At 31.2% G+C, this 13,671-nt stretch overlaps 2 protein-coding genes across 3 annotated transcripts; one reads left to right on the top strand and one right to left on the bottom strand.

Annotated features, from left to right (window-relative positions):
* The first annotated feature begins 1,054 nt into the window (after positions 1-1,054).
* On the top strand, positions 1,055-7,046 carry LOC111890312 (uncharacterized). The gene is made up of 2 exons (XM_023886455.3): positions 1,055-1,559; positions 6,362-7,046. The coding sequence occupies exons 1-2, from the start codon at positions 1,187-1,189 to the stop codon at positions 6,976-6,978; spliced, it is 990 nt and encodes a 329-aa protein (XP_023742223.1). The 5' UTR covers positions 1,055-1,186; the 3' UTR covers positions 6,979-7,046.
* A 644-nt stretch (positions 7,047-7,690) lies between these two features.
* On the bottom strand, positions 7,691-9,677 carry LOC111890314 (uncharacterized). Of its 2 annotated transcripts, none has more exons than XM_023886457.3 (6): positions 9,302-9,677; positions 9,097-9,204; positions 8,876-9,000; positions 8,577-8,677; positions 8,362-8,421; positions 7,691-7,887 (listed from the first exon to the last, which is right to left on the bottom strand). In XM_023886457.3, exons 1-6 carry the CDS (start codon positions 9,543-9,545, stop codon positions 7,803-7,805), a joined length of 723 nt encoding a protein of 240 aa, XP_023742225.1. In that variant the 5' UTR covers positions 9,546-9,677; the 3' UTR covers positions 7,691-7,802. The 2 variants fall into 2 exon arrangements, with proteins under 2 accessions (XP_023742225.1, XP_023742224.1); XM_023886456.3 differs by having other exon boundaries at positions 8,876-9,003; positions 9,302-9,675.
* Positions 9,678-13,671: the final 3,994 nt, after the last annotated feature.

The following is a 13,671-nucleotide window of genomic DNA, read 5'->3' as shown; positions in this document are numbered from 1 at the left end:
GAGTGAGTGAGTGAGTGAGTGAGTAAGTGAGTGAGAGAGAGAGAGAGAGAGAGAGAGAGAGAGCATCCCCAACGGTTTACTTAACTTGTGAAGATCCCCATTTGGCATTACCTTCTCTTCTTGGAGCCATATAGCCCACGGTACTTGTAGTATTGCTGTGAACCAGCCATCAAATCCGTTCGACTCCGTCCATCTTAAAAAAAAACTAATAGTTTGTGGGACATATATATTTGACATATGTCTAATGTCTCATCAAAAAGTATTATTTGATTTTACATATGAAATTGTTACTAATTATTTATAATTTTACATACAAGAAATATCAACTTACTTTAAAAGATATACATGAGCTCCCAAACCAATACCAAACAAACAAAAAGATAAGTTACATGAAAAAGATAGCAACTATCGGTTAACCCGACCCCACACGGGTATTGTTATAAGATGAAGATGATGATTGAAATATGTTATATATGGTTATGAGAAGTTAAATTTGTTCTGTACTTGATTTATACAATTACTACACATTTTTAATTTTACCCTATAAAATATTCACTTCATTTGTATGATGTGTTATGTTGTTGGATCGTCTCTTGACCCTCTTCTACTTGATATTTTAGTACATTAAAATATCCAACGACGAAAAAGTATATCAATAGCTAATTGTTGAAGTAGTCCATAGCATCCTAATTCTAACCACCTGAAAACCACATTCTACAACAAGATCAAGACAGCCTGTCTTTACACCATTATCACCACCACCAACCATTCCTATTCCCAAAACAAAACAAAACAAAAACTGTACTTTATCACTTCCATTTACTCAAAACATGACGTCTCTCAAGATCTTTCCACACCACTTGTACTTGACGCATCAGCACTTGTAACCTCAAAATAATCTCACTCTTATGGGCTCCATTGATTTGAAGCTTACTTTTTTCAGAGTGTTGAAGAATACCAAAAGGTATAGCAAAAATGGGTGGCCTTCGTGGACTACTTCACGACCCTATGCAAACAACATGGATACGATTTAACCATTTGGTTTCATTTCAAATTTCAAGTGTATTGTGTGGCTATCTCTTTTTCCCTTATCCCTTAGCTATAAATTATATATATATTTCCAACATTACCCTTCTTCTTCTCTATCTCCCTCTATTTACTCTTTCAAAACCCAACTGCCATAAACATGGCGTACGAACAAAATGGCAGACTTCCCGACCACCAAAACTGGCCGCGGCCGGAGTTGTTGTACAGTGAAGCTCTCCGGGAGCTTCATGCAACGATTGAGAGTGATTGGGACTCGGTTAAACGATCGGCTTGTCAGACGGCGGCCGGAAGGGCACTTTGGAAGCATGTTGTGAATGATCAGCTGGCGGAGTTGTTCGCCGGAGAAACGTATTTGACCAATCTTTATGAGAAGATTAAGAATGACCGGATGAATAATGCGAGAGAAGTTTCTGGGGTGATTCTTGCTGTTCGGACTTTATGGTTTGAATCCAAGCTCGAGGCGGCTCTTGAGTCGTTTGGCGGCGGAGCTCAGGTCGTTCTTCTTGGTGCAGGTTCGTGATCGCTTCTTCTTTTTTTTTTTTTTTTTTTTTTTGAATTCTTGGGTTAGTTTGTACTGATCGCATAACAATTTGTACTTTTGTTTCTAATTTAATATGCTATAATTGGCATAATGATATTGACACGGATATCTACAATAGTATGAATATGTGTTGGAGGGGACGTTATACAAAATGCTAACTTGTTATGTTATGTTAACTCTATTTTTTAGAGATTAAACCACTAAGAAATTTTGGTATGGTTTATTGTGCTAAATATTGTATATGATGATCACTAGTTATAGAATGCTAAATTGATATTTAATGTTGTTTATTATGCTAATAAGTGTTAAGAATTTGGGCAAAATCTAAAAAAACATAAGCTACTTTAATTAGTCTCTTAATTTAACTATTAATTATTTCTTTCGTTTCTTTTTTCATTCTTTTCCAACTTTATTCTATTTATTCCTCTATTTTTTAAGAAATAAATATTATAACAACAAAATATGGTGTTATATTATTCATTTCTTCTAAAATAAGAATGAGTTATCAGCTTTAGTCTTTTTTTTTATATTTATACATTTTTAGTTTATTTTTATCTATTAATAATAATTAAATGTAATATTTAATACTTAGAATATTGTGTTATATAAAAATTTATATTAATTAATTATAAATATAAAGTTTGTTCTTTATTTATCAAATTCATATAAAACTTTAAATATATATTAAAATTGTAAAACACGATGACGTATTTTACAAAAACTTATAATTAAGTATTATAAATATAATCTTATTTATTTAATATTATTGCAATGAAAAAAATATAGATTATATATTTGTTAAAACCAAAATAGTAGAAAAGGTGTGTATGATAATTTATATAAGTTGGATTTTGGAAGATTAGAATATATATACTAGCAATATATCTTTTAGAGGTAAAAATGGGGTAAGAAATAAAGTAAGTTTGGAGATGAAACATCATTTATTCTATTTTTTATTTCATTTTTTTGGGGAAAAAATAAAAATAGATTGAAGTTGGTCTAAAGTATTTACTTCCTTAATTAAATCATTAAAAGTCTAACATGTACTCTTAAATTATGACAAATATTATAATAATTAAATATAAAATATATTAATATTCTTCATAATAAATTCATTTTATATTAAAGTTGTTCCAATTTAATATTTATATTACATCAAATTTTGATATCGATCCAATAAATAATACCAAATTATAGTTTTATGCTATTTATTAATATCAAATATATTAAGATAAATTGGTCCTTGGAACATCGTTATTTTTAGTTAGAGAAATTAAATGTTTTCATACCTTTTGTTTTTATTTTTTTCCTATCTATTTAAGATGATGATAAATGTATAAATTGAACAGTCCGATCAAATTTAAATTAAATTAAATGATACTTGTCACCATCTAAAATAAATAAGAAGATAGTATACACAAAAAATAGAAAGATATTTAATAGTTTATTGTAAGCGTAAACTAATAAATATGCGGGTTATGTTTTAAAACTATATAAGTTTTAAATAAAAACAAATATACATCTAGAATATATATATATATATATATATATATATATATATATATATATATATATATATATATATATATATATATATATACACACACACACACATACACACACTAAGGGTAATGACTTAGGGGTGTTTGGATAGGAAAAAAAGAGGATGTTTATTTCTTATTTGCTTATTTCCACCACAATAAGCTAAGTTTAAGTGTTTGGATAAAATCTTTAAAAACCAACTTATTGTGTTAGGAATAAGCTAAATAAGCTAATTTTTATAAGCATCTTCCACTTGCTTATTGCTTATTCCCACAAAAAATAAGCTAATAAGCTAATCCAAACACCCCTTAATCAGGTAATGGTATTTTTTATTTTGTACATATCTAATCATTGAATATTTTTTTTTTCATATTTTGACTATTTGACTTGTTTTTTTTCCTATATTTGGTCCTTATAATCAGTTACTCCAAGTTAAACCGAAAAAAATGACTTAATAGGGTCATATAGTTTTCAGTTTGTATACATTTAGTACTTATGACCGGTTTCTTCAGGTTTTGTTCACGACATCCTACGTGGGACAATTATTAATGAAGTGTTTTTATACATTGTTTGCCCCTTATATCAGTAACCTAATTCATGATTCAGTCAAATAATGTTAGTGTCTTAGTTTTCTTCAATTAGAAGCTGTCTTCGGCTTTAGTTTCATCTATCTCCATATCATACAACGATATTCCTTGTCTTGAAAATGCAAATTCGAGTTGGGAGGAAGCAATTACATAGAATCTCGTTGTATGTTATGGAGATATAAGAATTCTTTTGCTAATATGTTCTTTTGCATTGGAAGTGCAAATTCTTTTAGTGTCTTCCTTAATTCTTGTATTGGTAGTGAAAATTTGAATCGGGAGGAAGCAATCAAAAAGAATCTCGTTGTCTGCTATGAAGATAGATGAAACCAAAGGCGAAGATATCTTTTGCTTTGAGAAAACTAAAGTACCAACATTATTTAACCGATTCGTGAATTATATTACTGATATAAGTGAGGAACGAGCCACATATGAAAACACATTTTTAATGATTGTCCCATATAGGATGTCGTGAGCACAACCCAAAGAAATGATTAAATGTGTACAAAAACATTAAAGACTAAATGTGTATAAATTGGAAAAATATATTACCCTATTAAGTCATTTTTTCGGCTTAACCTAAAGTAGTCGATTATAATGACCGGATGTGTACAAAAAAAAGTTAAGGGGTCAAATCTAGACAAAAAATTTCAATGACTAAATGTATACAAAATAAAAATATATTACTTACTGAGATAATTAACTTTTCGGTTTGTTCATATCTGGATAGTTATGTTTTTTTGTATACATCTAGGTAAGAAACTTATTGGAAGTGTTCACATATGACCATTATGACCTACTATAGCAAATCATAATGATCATATGTGAACACTTCCAACAAGTTTGTTACCTAGATGTATATAAAAAAAATAGTTACTCAAATATTAACAATGAAAAGTATGAGTAAATTACATGTCTGTGTTTAGGGGGGGATTTGTGTGTTTAGTCCCTAATTTATTTTTTTAACTCGGATGATCCTTATTGTTTATTTTTGTTGCATGTTTGGTTCCTACCTTACCTAAAAAGACTATTGTGCTCTTATTAATTTGTTTATTTATTTAGTTTTTCTTATTTATGTATTTATTTTTTATATATTTAAAAAAATTTAATAGACCCCACATATTTGTACCTACTTACCCTAAACCTGAAACCACATTTGAAAATTTTAATCTGGCTCCCACCGGTCACTATCTCATCTTTCATCCTCCTCAACTTCTATTTCTTTCTCATCTTCAGTGACATCGATGTCTTCAACATCCTTTTTTCTTCGGTCCTTCAACTCTAGTGAAGTAACACCACAACCCATTGTCTCTTCATCTTTAGTGGGTTGTGGATCTTTAGTGGGTTGTGGTGTTGGCTCGCCGGAGTTGACGAACCAAAAAAAAGGGATTATGAAGACGTCAATATCATTAAAGATGGAAATGAAATAAAAGTTGAGGAGGATGAGAGATGAGATGGCGACCGGTGGGACCCATATTAAATTTCTCAAACATTGTTTTAGGTTTATGGTGAGCAGATATAGATATATAGGGTCTATTAATTTTTTTTAATATATAAAAAAAATAAATACATAAGTAAGAAAAATTATTAAAAAAATAAATTGATAAGGGCACAATAGTCTTTTTAGGTATGACAAGGATCAAGCGCATAACAAAAATAAACAGCAAGGACCATCCGAATTAAAAAAATAAGTTAGGGACCAAACCCACAAATCCCTCCAAACCACAAGGACCATCCGTGTAATTTACTCTTACTTTTCGTTGTTCATATTTAAGTAACTATTTTTTTTACACGTCTATGTAACGAACTTGTTGAAAGTATTCATATATTACCATTATGACCTGCTATAACAGGTGATAATGGTCACATGTGAACACTTCCAATAAGTTTGTTACCTAGATGTGTATCAAAAAACATAATTATTCAGATGTAAACAAACCGAAAACTTAATTACCTTAAAAAGTAATATTCCTTTTATATAATTATTATCAACTTGATGTAGAAAATGGTATTAAGAGGGTATTTGAGATTGCTTTTTGAAACAACTTATTATTTATTGGGGTTTTCAAAAAGTCAATAAATTAAAAAGATGTTTAGACGGAGAAAAAGACGTTTCGATTTGAATTCTTGATAAGATTGAAAACGCAAGTTTAAAAAAGTTTCAAATAACTAATTTTTTGAAAAAATCATAAGTTAATAAGTCATTTTTGTGTCATTTTACATATAATAGCTAGTCAAACATTTTTTTAACTTATTGACTTACTAATTTTTCCCATTACAAAAACTAATTCAAACATTTTTTTTATAAAAGCATTAAGAAAGTCATAAGTCATTTTACATTTTATAAGCTAGCCAAACATTATTTTTACTAAAAACCCCTATGAGTTGATGATCTAAAAGGCCATTGTTTGTTGTAAATACTAAAAACACACAATTTATTTTTACTGTTTTATCAATTTAACCACTAACTATTTTACTGGTATAAAATGTACTAAACAACAACTTGGCAACATACTTTCACCTGTTTATCGAGCGGTTTATTGATTTCACAACATACTTTATGATTTAAGTCTTTTAACACTAAAGTATTTTTAAAAAATATATAAATTTGGGCAATATTCATGTTATTTTGTCTGCATACATACAGGAATGGACACAAGGGCATACCGATTGAGCTGCTTAAAAGAAAGCGATGTTTACGAAATAGACTTCCCAGAAGTCTTGGAAATGAAAGAGACATTACTTCAAACAGCAATAAACAACTCCATAAACCCACAATCGAAATCCCTCACAAGAATAGCAGCAGATATGAGAGAAGAAGACTGGTTCAAAAAGCTTCAATCATCAGGCTTCATCCCCGAAAAAAACACAGTCTGGATTCTTGAAGGAATAATCTATTATCTCCCTCATTCACAAGCCATGGGAGTATTGAAAACAATAGCAGACAATTGCAGCCTCACAAAAACCGTTTTGTTAGCCGATTTCATGAACAAACAATCAACAACGCTTTCGAGTTCTAACAGCTTTCATTTCTACAGTGATTGGCCTGATCATTTGCTACCTACTTTAGGGTTTTCGGAGGTGAATCTTTCACAAATTGGGGATCCGGATGCTGATTATGGGTTGTTGCATGATCCGCTTAATTTGTTTAATAAGTTGCGAGGGGTACCGAGGTCATTTCAGAACCACCCCGATGATGGAACGCCTTGCTGTCGGTTGTATTTGGTGCAAGCTTCTGGTTCACCAAAAACTATTTCTTCGTGAATCTTTTTTTATTATATTTATATTTATATTTATATTTATATTTATACAAAGTTTTTATATTTATGTTAGGTTTGTTGGTGTTGATTCTTTGACGGAGTAATGAAAAAGATATAATGTTATCCACAGTAAACAAACAAATATGATATCAATGTTGAGTTGAGGCATTTTTATAACATCAAATTACAATGAACCAATAATCTATTAATCATACATTAAATGCTAAGTTTATATCATAAATTGTTACACTCTAGTGTTGCAAGCTTGAAAAATCAACATGTTATATACGTATCAAGTGTATTATTTTCAAAATTTTAAACTAAACATTGTTGTCCCAATTATACATATATACCCATATAAAGAATTTATGCTATTTTCAAAATTTTGAACTATGAACTTCTATACTAAGAATATACCAAACTTAGCCACAATTACAACTTACATGAATGAGATGTCATAAATTAATAAGAAATCATCATGCAATTACAGTTTACATGAAAACAAATCATAAAATATAATAATGAAAGACAACGCAGTGCCTTATTACTTTATTAAATTAGCAAATCACAAAACAAAAAGGATTTGTAAGGAGAGGCAATTCCAAAATACAATTGAATTTGACTTACATATCTTTGGTGAATCTTTTTTTCTTATATTTATATTTATACAAAGTTTTTATATTTATGTTAGGTTTGTTAAGTTGGTGTTGATGTGATTCAGTAAAAATAATATAATGTTATCACAAGAAAGAAACAAGTGTGACATGAATGTTGGTATCAAGAGTTTCTTGAAAACATGAGGAAAATTCAAGAAAGTAATTGAATGAGTCAAATTTCAAGACAATCTTTGACACCCTGTTCGAATTTGTTAAGGGAAGATATGGTGTCCATTAGTGCATCTGCCACTTTTTGTCTGTAGAAAAGAGAAGAAAAGTAACGTATAGGAAAATAACAATGTACTTCACTAGTTGGGTATTAACTAAACTAACTATATTTTTATCCAATTTAAAGAAATAACCAAAAAAATGTCTGGGTTTTGAAAAATAACTACTTTTTCAATCATGCCCTATTTTGGACTTGTTCTTGAAATCCTGGAGTGTTTTTTTTAAAGGTTATGTTTGAAATGTTCATTTCGAAGTGTTTAATGTCACATTTTTTCAATCAAATGTTTGTTTTCAAGCCCTTGTATCGTTTATACTTTCCATTTGCTATGTTTCTTTAACTTTTTGTTAGATTTTAATAAAAAAACAAAGTATTTTCTCAAAATTCCAGAATACGGATTTGTTCTTGAAATTTCCGAGTTTTTTCTTTTCTGAAATCCGAAATTTTGGTACTTTTTTGTCTGAAAAAGTATATTTTTATTGTGTCCTGAATGTTTGAGAAATACCTGTCAGATACAAGCCGAGGGGAAGTACCATTTGCAACAGTATTAAGAGAACTAAGAGACCTGCAATTGAAGAAAGTAACAAACTTTCTCAAAAAAGAAACTAATTGAAAAAAGAAAGGACCAATATTTTTTTATTGTATTTAAAATTCAAGAAATATGAAAAAGTGAACACTTTTTTTTTTCTGGGAAGAAAAGAAATAATCATTCTGAAGTACCTTTCAAGATCAGTGAGCTTAGCCTCAGCCTCCACCTTTGTTGGATCAGTGTCTTCAAGCAGTGAAGCTGCATTTTTTAGGACCAATTTGAATGTGCAAACCTGCAAGTTGAAATATGATGATTTCATTTACTTGAAGATTATAATAAGCAATTTGCAAGCAGAAAAGAAAACGAAGGTCATATTCCATTAAAAATGGCGGATCAATCAAAAGCTGTATCTCCTTATAAACTGAAAGTAACAATGAGAGATGAATAGTTCAAGTATCGAAGGGAAGGAATTAGGGATATAGAGAAAAACCTCAACGCCAGTATTAGATTGAAAAGTAACAATGGAATTCCTTTCCTGAGGAATACAGTCTCTAGAAGCCGATATAAGCAGCCGTTGAACTTCTTCCAAGTCTTTTTCCGGTGAAGTTCCACTAGCTGCTGGCGAATCACAATTCACATTAATCAATTTCAGAACAAATTCAACTTCAATCTAATCGATACCAAAGAAATTAACCAATTTCAGAACAGTACTGATTATGAGGTATGCAGCCTGGAGACTGTTGCGAGAGGCATCAATCGGAGCTAATAGATACTTGGATGCCTTCTTCTTTTGTTCTCTCAGCCAATCCTTTGGTCCTGCTGAGATAATTTAACATATCACATCAATGAGTAGACAAATTGATCCGAAAAAACGATGGAGTAATCGAGAAGCGAGCATGAATCGTAGTTCACGTACAAATGCCCAAGGAGAATGCGGTGGCGACAGGAGGTTGATGGAGGAAATGGATGAGTGAAACTATGGATGTTAGAATGACGCCGGCGGCAGCCTTTCTGCGGGTGGTCGGAACGAGGCTGAGAGAAGACGAGGATTGACTTTGTTTGGGGTCGGAAAGTGATGATGATTGCGGGGACTTTGGCGGAAATACGGCGGTAAGAATGGTGGTGGAGGGGATAAGGGTGGATATTGGCGGTGGTGACATCTTTGCGGGTGGTGTTATAAAATATCGAATTATTTATTTTTGGAAATTGATGGATATTTTTTTGAAAAAGAGGAGGTCGACAGTTTTCAAAGTTCACTTATCATCCATTCTACATTGCAATTATTGATAAAAGTTTTGGTTTTGTAGCTAGAAAATCAGCAAAATGTTTCAATAAAGTTATATATTGTTTTGAAATAGAAAAGTCATATTGTTTTTGAAAAAACCATACAATTTGTCATTTGATGGTGAAATATAAAAAATAATTTTTTCGTCAATTTGAACAAAATATTAAATAATTAAGACTTTTCTGTTAAAACATCATTTGATGGTGAAATATAAAAAATAATTTTTTCATCAATTTGAATAAAATATTAAATAATTAAGACTTTTCTGTTAAAACAAAGTTGTGATTTTATTGAAGTTTTTTTCAAAATTTTAGGATTTTTTTATAAATTTCCCTTTGTAGCTCTTTAGTTCTTTGAATTCAAAGTGTATTAAATCATGTTTTAAAGTTTTTAAGATGTGTTGATTTAATCATTGGACATCTATCTCAAGCTTTATGTTGCATATAGTTTAAAATATAGAGAAATTTATTCGTATCATTTTCATATTCTTACATAATTTAAATATATATATATATATATATATATATATATATATATATATATATATATATATATATATATATATATATATATATATATATATATATATATATATATATATATATATGAGAAAAATGAATATATATTACAGCACACCTAAGCTTAGGTATTAAATCTCATAAAAATATATTGTTTTACTGTATAAAAGATTGTGGTTAGATGATTCATGAATAACACTTGAGTCTTAGTTGGGCCGAGAACCCCTGCTTAGGGCTTTAATTGGGTCGAAGACCTTTTAAGTGGGCCGAAAACTCTCTTGGACCAAGGCAAATCGAAGCCCACCATTTTAGGCCATCATGTGGGCCGAGAACCTCCCTAATCGGTTGGCCCATTTATTAAAAAAAAAAAAAAAAAAAAAAAGGAAAATGACTTGTGTAATAAGAGAGGCCACCTCAATATAGCACACCATATAACAAAGGTTTTGTCCCACAAACACCCATGCATCTCACATCACACCATAGGTCAACTCCTACCCCCTTTCCCCCTCTTCTCTACCTCCCTGCCACTATCTCCCTCTCCACCCTGATTCACAGCTTCAATTCCAACTCATTTCCTCTCAACATTCAACATTCTCTCATCCTCTCTCTCTAAGATTTTGTGTGAGTGTGTGTTCTTCAAAGAAGTCTTCATCCAAGGATCACAAAGTTTGTAAGTTCATGTTTGATTCAAGTGTTTTTGCTTCTGTAACGCCCGCAGATCCGAGCTAGTCAATTTAGAGACAATAAGCATCAAAAATGAGTTTTTGATGGAAGATTATTTAGAAGGATTAATCTTAACCAAGTTGTATTATATATTACAAGGATTCAGTACATATAAAGAACGCCGAAATCCGAGTTATAACAAAGAAGTTATAACCCGTCGAAGTTTTTCGGCAATACCAGCACGGCACTGGGAGACGTAAATAGTGAATTTACGATAGATGACTTTTTAGCCTTAGTAATCTAAACAAAAGTCGTAGAATATGTTAAAATGAGAGCGTCCATAAAAAGAACGCCCAAATCTGACTTCGTATGAGGAAGTTATGAATTTTCTAACATTTGACATAGCAGTACACGGTCCGAAACTCGAATTTTAGTTCGAGCAGTTTTTAGCCTACGTGATCTAAATGAGAGTTGAAGATCTCATTAATAGGAACTCAACGGTAAAAAGACAGACGAAAACGGAGTCCGTATGTAGAAGTTATGAATTTTACGCGGACATTTAACAGTATAATCTCCTCCTAGTGTTAAATTTAAGATCAGTTGCGAATTAGCCGACAGACTCTAAATGAAAGTTTTAGATCTTATTTTTACCTACGCGCGAATATAAGGAATGTCGAGAGTAGAGCTCGTATGTTAACGATATGGACGAAATTTGGTCCCTACTCTTCGAGCGCGATAAATTCGATACAGTTTTGAAAATCTGAGACAGAATGAGAATTAGCTGACGGCGTCTAAATGAAAGTTGTAGTACTCGTAAATACCAATGCGTGAATATAAAGAACGTAAAAAATGGAGTTAGTATGAATGAGTTACAAATTATAATAGCATATTTATGTATTAAAATAAAGTATAAATCATATATACGTACACATATATATATATACAAATGTATATATCATTAGAAGGGTATCGATGATGCGGTTATTATAAGACTAGTGTTGAGTACATTTGATGTTAGTATAGTACAAATATCGTTAAATCTATTTAAAATAGTATTATGAATGGGTGTTTAGTCGTTTATATAACTATAAGGTCATTAAGTAATTATGGAGGGTAGTTTTTGTAAATTCAATTATTATAAATAAGAGGTTTGGACTCTCATATTTCTTGCACCATTCTCTTGATTCAAGAGTATTTCTCTTCTTATCCCCCGAGCATTTCGGTCCCTCGTGATTCGACTTCTGTTTCTGTAGTTTTAGTATAGTAAGGTGAGTGCTGAAGCGTTGCACGAATCTTTCTTAGAAAGATTTAGCGACAAAGTTCTGCCCCTGCAGATCCCGACTCCTAGCTAAAACCCCTCTTGTAAGTAAGTTATGCTTACCCTATTTTAATATAGCTTATATTTAAAATTAGTATTATTATTATGAACTTATAATAAGTATTTGAGCTATTATTATGACTTATATAAGTGTCGTTACAATATCCTTTTAACTACTCGCGGTACGGGGAATCTGGTTTAAAGGGCCGCATAGGGTTGTTGGATTTCAGAAGTGCTATATGCCAAAATGGTCTTGCCCTCCGGTGTTTTATTTCTGGCCCCTGTCTGTACATAGTGGTTGGAAAGTATTGTTTAAACGCTTATATAATAATAATAATAATAATAATAATAATAATAATAATAATAATAATAATAATAATAATAATAAGACTAATAATTAGTCACGGTAAATATTAGACTAAAATCTAGTGGTAATAATACTAGGTTTCGTCGAAGGAAATTATTTTAAAGTAAACGAAGCGCTGTCCGAGTACCGAGTCACCACCTTATCAAGTGAGTGTATGGTCCCTTTCATCTTACACATAGATATGAAGTATTTTATATCAATTACGTGCTATGTGTGCATATTATCTGGATACTTGTTGTCTATGCTGGATGAATGATTTTATATATGTTTTAAATGATTTAAACTACATATTTATTTTATATCTACAAATATGTTGGGATAAAACATGGGTAGATGAAATAGTTGGTGTGTGATGAAATAAAATGATGAGAGATAGGTGATGATAGGAAGGTGATGATAATTAGGTGAGGATAGATAGGTGATGATGAATCGGTGATGTAGGATGAAAGATACTATAACCTTGTCCGACAATTTGGAGATGTAGTCATCTACCAGAGTATAGATGGCGACCACGGACTATTATAAACAACCCCGTGGAAGCACCAGCAGGCTCATAACCTGTAGGTGATGAATTACGAGTTCAGGCAATGTTGTAACTACGTATTCATGTGATGATACTCTAACCCTTACTATGAATTACAAGCTCAGACGATGTTGTAACTACGTATTCATGCGATGATACCCCAACCCTTACTATGAATTACAAGTTCAGACGATGTTGTAACTACGTATTCATGCGATGATACCCCAACCCTTACTAGGCATGTATGGAGGGAGTAATCCCCGAATCATTGCTGTCTATGGGATGTAGGAGATGATCCTTAGGAAAAGTCCTTAGGAACGAACATATAAGGAAATACGATGTAAAGAAATGAGTGGTAAATACGATATAGGAGATGACCCTTAACATAGTTCTTTAGGGAATATTAAATGAAGAAAATGGGGATGGGTAATCGGGTTAATTGTTTGACATGTATTATGTGAAGAAACAAATTAACTATGTTATTGTGGGTTGAAAACCCTATGTACTCACCAAGTTTCCCAACCTGACCCACTTAGTTTAATTGTATCACAGGTGTCGATATAAAGCTACATTACACTGAGAGATTAAGGAGATGTAAATCACTAGTGATAA

This window comes from Lactuca sativa, chromosome 4, assembly GCF_002870075.4.
Source record: "Lactuca sativa cultivar Salinas chromosome 4, Lsat_Salinas_v11, whole genome shotgun sequence".
In the NCBI taxonomy this organism is placed as follows: Eukaryota; Viridiplantae; Streptophyta; class Magnoliopsida; order Asterales; family Asteraceae; genus Lactuca; species Lactuca sativa.
The sequence above is the reverse complement of the archived record's forward strand: the minus strand, read 5'-3'. Positions and strand labels throughout refer to the sequence as shown.

Bases quoted from the DNA above. Each gene is read 5' to 3' on its own strand.
- LOC111890312 (XM_023886455.3), top strand. From the start codon at position 1,187: ATGGCGTACGAACAAAATGGCAGACTTCCCGACCACCAAAACTGGCCG. The intron at 1,560-6,361 runs GTTCGTGATCGC...GCATACATACAG, and splicing joins GGTCGTTCTTCTTGGTGCAG to GAATGGACACAAGGGCATAC.
- LOC111890314 (XM_023886456.3), bottom strand. From the start codon at position 9,545: ATGTCACCACCGCCAATATCCACCCTTATCCCCTCCACCACCATTCTT. The intron at 9,004-9,096 runs GTACTGTTCTGA...GTGATTCGCCAG, and splicing joins GGCTGCATACCTCATAATCA to CAGCTAGTGGAACTTCACCG. The intron at 8,422-8,576 runs GTACTTCAGAAT...CTTCAATTGCAG, and splicing joins AAGCTCACTGATCTTGAAAG to GTCTCTTAGTTCTCTTAATA.